At 34.9% G+C, this 9,119-nt stretch overlaps 1 protein-coding gene across 1 annotated transcript; it reads left to right on the top strand.

Annotated features, from left to right (window-relative positions):
* Positions 1 to 349: 349 nt before the first annotated feature.
* LOC144453800 (transmembrane protein 160-like) lies at positions 350 to 5,076 on the top strand. The gene is made up of 4 exons (XM_078145161.1): positions 350 to 726; positions 3,166 to 3,190; positions 3,584 to 3,682; positions 4,712 to 5,076. The coding sequence occupies exons 1-4, from the start codon at positions 577 to 579 to the stop codon at positions 4,945 to 4,947; spliced, it is 510 nt and encodes a 169-aa protein (XP_078001287.1). The 5' UTR covers positions 350 to 576; the 3' UTR covers positions 4,948 to 5,076.
* Positions 5,077 to 9,119: the final 4,043 nt, after the last annotated feature.

Raw genomic sequence — 9,119 nt, forward strand, 5'->3', positions numbered from 1 at the left:
TTGATGTATCGTCCCAAGTTCTATCAATGCAGATTTTACGTCAGATTCTTTCTAGACTTTATCGACTACTTGTCTTTTAAATATGGGCCTTGTTATTCTTTAGTACAAATTCGTTTGTGTGAACAAGTTTTGAACATGTTACATGTAAGCGATCCAACAGAAAGGATTACTTTGAGTATGGCTGTAACTATACATCATTACCTATTACACTCACGTACACAGTTTATCCCGTTGTTACAGAAACAGAGAGACGACCTACTTTATTCACTAGACGTCCGTTCGTCATTATAATTAAACTACGCATGCGTATTAAGTTCCAGCCCACAAGTGTAATACTCTGTCATGGCTGCGCCCTTACAGCTACAGAAGGCGCTGTTCGCGTGCGGAAGACAATTCAACCAACTTCCAAAGTTAGTTGCGTGTAGACAGCTTTCAAGAAGCTTTCAAAACTTGTCATTGTCTAGATCTGTGTTGGCCGGCGGTAGATTGAAAAGCTCGCTTGCTTGTTCAAAAACATGGCCTTGTTCACGACAGCTGTTTTTGTTGACACGTCCTCTCGGAACACCTGCTTCGGAAATGAACGTAAACACGATGTCGGTTTCGAAGCAGGCGTACTCGACTAGTTCCAGATCAGTACAAAAATCCAGTCAGACAGTGACAACTCAAGATGTGAAGAAGTTGGAAGAAGAGTTGATGGCAAAGACTCAACAGGAGAGGGCTCTTTGGGTAGGTTGTGATTTGTTTACCAGTTATTTTAAGCTACATAACTTTTGGTGTTTTGACCTCATTTAGAGGTCAAGTAACAGGGAGGGGGCGTTCGGACTGAACGATTCTTTAATATTCTTTGGAAAAGCTAAAGGGTGTTTCCTCGTATATGTAGTTTTGTAGGTAAGGCCAGGATCTATAAATTTGTCATTTGCTCAGTGAATATTTAGATCACCCCTGTGAACATGAATTTACATGACCCATCACATACCTTGTTGCATAACTTGAATAGTCTATAGAGATAATGAGGCATTGTTACATAATTGCAGAACGTAACTACCAGCTCAGTGATGTCAATGACCTGAGATTAATAGATGCAAAAAGCTATCAACAAGTAGAGGAGTGGCCTCTATAATGGAGAAGGGTGTTGTTCTTTACAATACAACAGATGAAAGAAATCAACAATTTACTGCCATGTGAATGATTGATAAATCTTTCAGTTAAAAAAAAGGATGGGGTGATAATGGAAAAATTGATGATTAACATTAATGATTCTACTCAAACTTTGAAAAGAATTATGGGGGGGGGGGTGGAGTTGCTATGGATCAATAGAGGCACAATGTATAATTGTTATGTAGGCTTGTATAGGTTGGTACCTATACTTAATTGGTAGCTTTGTTCCAAACTGACAAAGAAATAAAAGTACCACATACTACAGTGGTATTTTGAAGTTGTAAAAGGCATGGTAACTTTAATTAAAATTGGATATAGATATTTTCTCTCTTATCATTTGGCAATGATTGTCAAATCACTTCATCCCAATTTCAACTCATCCCACTTACAACATCCCCTCGTCAGCCCCCCCCCCCCAATTCAATTTGTGCATCTAAGAAACCAGTCTTCCCTCAGATTGAAACCTACTATAGCTTATATAAGTTTTACTTGTGAATTTTACAATGTTCTGATTTCGTCTTGACTTAATGCATTTTCACTCATTCAGCAGCACTGCAGTGAGCTCTGCAAACTCTGTCAGTCTTGGGAAAACATACATCAGTTGGCCATAGATGTCACTCTGACCATAGACCATAGGTTCAGATTGCACACTTAATGGCATTTTGAAACTCAGTTCAGCTGTCCCTAAGAGTGTATTGATAAAGAGTGTTTGTCATGGAGTGGCAGTTTGAGATTGAGATGGGTTATAGCTGGATATGTTGAAATTGGGATGAAGAGATTGTGGATCGATACCTCAGAGAACTAAATTAAGAAAATCATTATTGTTATACATGTAGCAGATGAGTGAAAATCATTCTCTCCTTTTCAGCTTCTTTAATATTCCATGTATAATTTGATAGGTTTGAATTTAACCTGTGTTTTCATCAATCAATATCGTTCATTTACATTTATTTTTTGGGGAAAGATGAACACAATATGGAATATTCAATATGAATCCACATAGAATACTATAGACTTTTATTAGAACTTCAATTTATCAGCAAGAAATCTTATTGAAATGTTGTATATAAAGAAAGTGTACATGACATAAACATTTCCTTTTGATATTCCTAGAAATGATAAAACTCATTAATCATAATAAATCTTTGTGTCTTGCACTCTGACATGTGAGCATTAAAACCTTGATGATAACAATCAGAGAATATATATATACAGACACTTTGTTTTTTTACAGGGAGTGCAACACTGTGTTTTTACAGGGAGTGCAACACTGTGTTTTTTACAGGGAGTGCAACACTGTGTTTTTTACAGGGGGTGCAACACTGTGTTTTTTAGGGGAGTGCAATGCTGTGTTTTTTAGGGGAGTATGGGGAGTACAACGCTGTGTTTTTTAGGGGAGTATGGGGAGTGCAACGCTGTGTTTTTATGGGGAGTGCAATTCATAATAGTATTACCATTAACCTAGAGTCCAATCAGGAATTTATATCATGTCCCCTCTTGCCTAGCATTTTCCTAATGGTTGTGTATTAAAACCTGAAAATTAGACACAACAATATTCGTGATATGGTAATCATGTTGTTTACATGGTACTGCTCCATGCACTCTCCTCATTGGTTCAAATCACAGTGACAATATTGATATCATCTCACAGCAAGCAAATAAGAATTTGTGCTGACTTCCTTGTCATTAAAGTAAACAAACGATAAAGAAAATGCTGGGTGAGAGGGAAGTACAAAAAAATGTAGATACTCCAAATCCCCACATGATTTGTCTGTAGGGTATAGTATAAAACTAGTAGTCAACACCCGTATTATAATTGTAATCAAATTGTCATATTTTTATGAACTTCTGGAATCCACTACTCTTTGGAAAACCACATAGACTGCATTGTCATTATTTCCGTGGGAGAGTAATATTGATTCCAGCTCCCCTGCATAGAAAATATATAATGAAAGACATTAGATGATGGAGATTGAACTTACTTTTTATTTTGTGTTCATTTTTCAGATTCTGAGAACAGGACATGAAAATAGTAAGTTGACCAAAAGTTACATAGACATCTCTGAGGTACCATCTTCAAAAGTTACATCGTTCTATCTTAGTCTTGTATAGAAGTGTATCAACCAATCAGAACTGTTTAGGTTTATCCTTACACTATGTATAATTTCAATTAGTACTAACATTGTTTTGTGTGTCTGACTGGAGAAAAAACCTACCGCAACACTCCTAATCTAAGCAGTAGGAGAGGTGGATTATTTCGACCTTTGACCTATACTGAGTGAAAATAAATGCTTACACAGACGTTATATATTGTTCCATCTCTGTCAGAGTCAATGACAAAAAGGAAATACATACATCATTCTTAATTGATGAGAGATGATTTAAACCATTTATCTCTCTTTATCGTATTTGTTGTCTACCACAGCATATTTATCATGGGCAAGAAATGCTATCATAAGCTGTGTTGGAGGCTATACAATGTATGGACAAGACCAAATTCCATGGAATAAAGAGGCTGCGCTAGGTAGGTTGGTTGTTGTCATGGGGATAGTTGGCATGGTAATAGTTTCCCAGTTTATACATGTCCAATTCAATACAGTTTTCCCTCTAGCAAAGAAATTTCATGTGTCCAATAAGAGCAACATCTTTTAACAATATAATACAGACGTATCTCAAATATAGGTCAAAATAAGTGATTTGTCATGGTGTGGACGTTTAATATTCAAAATCTGAAAATAATGTCCTCAAGATGGTTTGGGAATTTTCCATCACAAAGTGTTTGAGCATCTCTCCAAACTCACCATGGTTGACATTTGTTAGTATCACTGACATCTTTCATTTTTAGCGAAAGTTAGCCAATAACATGTACAACAGTCACTCAGGTTTAGAACTGTGTTACAATGTAACAAAGGAGAAATCGTTTATCATTATATTGTCTACTAGCTATAGGACATGTAGATTCTACTCTGGGCAAGGAATGTTAATAAAATATTTCAGGTATATTATATTTTCTTACCATCCTGAAGTAAGACATTGACAGTGTGCAATGCAGTCATCTTTATTGTTTATTAGACTAAGTATAGTTTGATACATATTTTTATTTGTTCATTTATTTATTTGTTTGTATATATGTCTTTATGAATGTATGGATCATTTGTACGCACGTAATTTGAAATGCACACTTCAACATTTTTACATTTGTATTGATGTACTCTGTTATTTCTCCTTGGTGTTTTATTCATCTGTATGGCTGTGTGAGTAAAGGTCATTCATATCATGTATACATCACTTCAAATGATTTCAGTTCTTTATAGTACAATTCTCAGTACTTGAAATAGAATATTACTTCCTAGGCGCATCATAAAAATAATGAATTCTTGGTTGACACCATAACGTCCACTCCATGCACTTCACATGCATTACTATAGGCATGCGTGAGAATGTCAAACTTTTTGTTCTATTTTGACCCTCTAGCATGAGATAAAATGCTATGGCAGGTACTGAGAATTACAAATTTGTACAATGTATTTTACTATTCCTTGTTGTTTTACAGGGTTGTTTCTCCTAGGTGTTACAACATTTACCATTGGTTCAGTCAGTTTTATCATATCATCCATAACACTGCGGAAGCTAATCAGATTGTCCCCATTGTTTATACTATGGAACTGTGTACACGCCACCATCAGTCTGTGTCTCTTCTGTACAGCCATTGCTATCTACATTGGACTTGTGGCGTTTGAACCAAAGGAGCAAACAGAAAAACAGGTTTCATCTGTTCAAGAGGTTTAAACTTTGACACATCTAGTCAACTGGGTCTGCTCCACACTGGCACATCTAGTCAACTGGGTCTGCTCCACACTGGCACATCTAGTCAACTGGGTCTGCTCCACACTGGTACATCTAGTCAACTGGGTCACCTAAACACTAACACATCTAGTCAACTGGGTCTGCTCCACACTGGCACATCTAGTCAACTGGGTCTGCTCCACACTGGCACATCTAGTCAACTGGGTCTGCTCCACACTGGTACATCTAGTCAACTGGGTCTGCTAAACACTGGCACATCTAGTCAACTGGGTCAGCTCCACACTGGCACATCTAGTCAACTGGGTCACCTAAACACTGGCACATCTAGTCAACTGGATCTGCTTCACACTGGCACATCTAGTCAACTGGGTCAGCTCCACACTGGCACATCTAGTCAACTGGGTCAGCTCCACACTGGCACATCTAGTCAACTGGGTCACCTAAACACTGGCACATCTAGTCAACTGGATCTGCTCCACACTGGCACATCTAGTCAACTGGGTCTGCTCCAAACTGGCACATCTAGTCAACTGGGTCTTCTAAACACTGGCACATCTAGTCAACTGGATCTGCTCCACACTGGCACATCTAGTCAACTGGGTCTGCTCCACACTTCAAGTGCACAGTAGACCATTTACAGCATACATTATCAAAACCATACACTGAGCTGATAAGGTAGATCATTCACAGAATACAATGATAGTGCAATGTACTTACCTCCTATATGAAGTACAAAGCCCCAATACAAACCATACTGTAGATGTCACATATGACATTTTATGTCTAAACTGAGATGATTTTTTTATAATACAAAAATACTAATACATGTAACAATACGTAATCCTACCTGAACAGGAAAGGCACTTATTTACAGACCTGGGTCAGTCATTTTTATAGGGGATACTAAAGTTAGAACAAGGTTAGGCAACAAGTAATGCAACATTCTGTCTCAGTTACATAATACTATCAAACTAGATCTAATGTCATATATTTGCATAGTTTACAGAAGCAAAAATGATAATTCTGTTTTGGGATATTGTCAACTTTCATATGTTATACAAATCTTTCATCTATTAAGTCAGTTCTCATCAATGTTTTCAATTAATGGTAAATATGTCGTCATTCTGTTGATACACACATGTAAGGACATAGTTATGCCATGGCTTGATTTTTGCCTCTAGTTGTGATGAATCAAATTTTACAGCAATAAATACATTTTGATATCCTTTTTAATATTGAGTTAGAAATAATGATCAATTTTACCTTATTCATTTAGGTTTTGAAAGAAATTAATCTTGTGGATTTTAAAAAATAATGCAAAAGTTGAAGCTCAAGTAAAATAGGAAGAGTAATGAAATAGATCATATGTTGAAATGGCCATGACATATACATCACACACAGATACAGATACAGATACAGATACAGATACAGATACACACACAGACAGACACAGATACAGATACACACACAGACAGACAGACACAGATACAGATACAGATACACACACAGACACAGATACAGATACATAGACAGATACAGATACAGATACATAGACAGATACAGATACATAGACAGATACATAGACAGATACAGATACATAGACAGATACAGATACAGGTACAGATATAGATACATAGACATACAGATAAAGGTACAGATACAGATACATAGACAGATACAGATACAGATACATGGACAGATACAGATACAGATACAGATACATGGACATCACACACAGACAGACACAAATTGCAAAATATTAATGTAGCAAAAAATATGATAAACATGGTCAGAATGAAATAAGTAATCAAATAGAAGATTTAGAAAGTAAGAACTAAGGAGAGAGATTTACAGAATCACAAGTGATAATAAATATGAATTATGATGTCAAAGTATAGTGCATTTTACTGTGACAGGGAGGTATCAATTTAGTGTAGTTTTTGTACCTTAAGTTAATATGGTGATTCAATAAATTATCGGTAAGTGATACAAAACTAGAAGTTGCGGTTACAGGCAAGTCTTATCAGTGTTATGTGTTCTATGCAATGACTTGATTTGGAGAAATTGCCAGAACGTAAAATTAGTAAGAATTCAAAAAATGTATTATTACACACTTACCCTAGTTGAACTGTTTGACCTGTGTACTATGTGTTCATAGGTAGGTCTACTTCATCATATATTGTACACAGTTTCTGGTAAATGGTATGGGTCGTAGGTCATGAGTCAAAGGTCAAGAATGCAATATCACCAAACGTGTTCAGTCACTGGTAAACAGCTTAGGTCATACAGTATGGACAGTACAAATGCAATAATACCAAAATATGTATGTGTGCAAACAATAACTAATGTGTAGTACAGTAATAAAAGCTTAATTACTATCTGTAAAGTGAATTGTTTGATATTTATCAATTCAAAACATCGGGATCTTTTGTCATCCTAACATATTTGTTGCCTTTGATAAAAAAAAAGAAAAGGAAATCGTCATTGTCTGATGAAAATAATATACGTTTGAAATATTTGGTTATCCAAAGTTCAACTTTTTCATATTTGACTTTCTTTAACCAGATGAAAGTCTTTTCAAAGCTAGGATGATACATATATATCAAAGTTCAATTCCCCATACTGGTAAATTGCCTTGCAATGGAATAATCCCCTTACCTTTGTGTTTTGAAATAAAGAATCAAAATGTTATTTCTTTAACAAAATGTCACTTGATATTGCTGAAGTGTCCAATCATTCATCAACTGTTATTGTTGCAATTATTAGATGTATTTTAATTAAGTCTTGTCAGTAATTGTATATCAAACTTTTGAATATATATTTCTCTGCTTTTGTTGTTAACAAATCAAATTTTGGGCATTTTTTTTCCAAAAATATTTTAAATTCATTTGTATGGAATGGGTCACTAGATTGAGATGATGAAATAGGAAGTGCAATTATAAAGTTTCTTCTAAATATACAAACTGATTTTTTGGTAGTAGGTATTTGTAGATATGAAAACATTTACATGACAACGTGGCTTTCAGTTGAAAAAATTAAGTAACATAACTGCCATTTGTCAAATTTTACCACAAGGGACCATTTTCTAACAATACAATGACATGCCCAGACAATTTTTTTAGTCGTAAAACAACAAGAGGCTCACAAATATAATTTGTCATAAATATTATTTCAACTCACTAACATTTGAAACATACCTAATAGTTGTAATATTCATCATGGCAATGCATTTTTTTAAAGCATATTTCATGTGATTTAATGTAATAACTGTAATATTGTTTACAGGGGAAATTTAGATATTTTGTTTATATTATTTGTGAAGTTCAATCAACGTTTTGTTTCTGTTGTTTGTAATAAGTATAAAGTGTTTGTATAGTACAGTCTGTTTTTTTCTTGTAAAGTTTGACAACCATAACAATCATACAGTCATTTAAAACAATCTTGATATTGTTATAATTTACAGTGCAACTTTTACATCCTGGAGTTGGCAAACAAAACACCTTCTCAAAAACTTAGATTTTTCAGATATCGTATTTTGAGTAGTTAAAAATGTGTTATGTGAACATTAACACTATAAACCTTCAGATAACTTCCTTACCTACTGTCTGTTTTTTAAAGTGCTGAAAAAGAATCAGTTGTTCATTTTTCAGTTTTTATGACAATGTTCAGGTTTCCTCTTTTTATATACCTATTTTCTGTACATTATTACAGCACTTGACATTTTCTTATACAGAGGCTGATTGAGAGTTTGCTATTGTTTACCATAGAATGCCTTGTTGGTCAGTAGTTTATTGTGTAAATAAAAGTTAAAAAGTAGGACATTTTTCATCATCTTTGAAAACCCATGCACAAATTATTAAAGTTGTATATTGTTTCAGGTTAATAGTCATTAGAAACTCAACTCACACATGACTTTCAATATTTGTATACTTTTATTCCATAATATATGTTACAGCTAAAATGATGTAGGCGTGGTGTTTCACTAATGGTGACACAAAGACAGACATATTTCAACTCTAGTGACTAAAATATAACAGCGACACAACAAACACAGCAGGATCCTTTGCCCAATCACATTGAACACTGATAAGCATTGCTATTCCTTCACGGTGCAGTAAAAACTGGCTTCCAATGAAAATATTACACATGGACTC

The sequence above is a fragment of the Glandiceps talaboti genome, chromosome 2 (genome assembly GCF_964340395.1).
Source record: "Glandiceps talaboti chromosome 2, keGlaTala1.1, whole genome shotgun sequence".
In the NCBI taxonomy this organism is placed as follows: Eukaryota; Metazoa; Hemichordata; class Enteropneusta; family Spengelidae; genus Glandiceps; species Glandiceps talaboti.

Excerpts from the sequence above, each read along its gene's own strand:
- LOC144453800 (XM_078145161.1), top strand. The coding sequence starts at position 577 with ATGAACGTAAACACGATGTCGGTTTCGAAGCAGGCGTACTCGACTAGT. Across the intron at positions 3,191-3,583 it reads GAGAACAGGACATGAAAATA|CATATTTATCATGGGCAAGA; the intron begins GTAAGTTGACCA and ends TGTCTACCACAG. Across the intron at positions 3,683-4,711 it reads GAATAAAGAGGCTGCGCTAG|GGTTGTTTCTCCTAGGTGTT; the intron begins GTAGGTTGGTTG and ends GTTGTTTTACAG.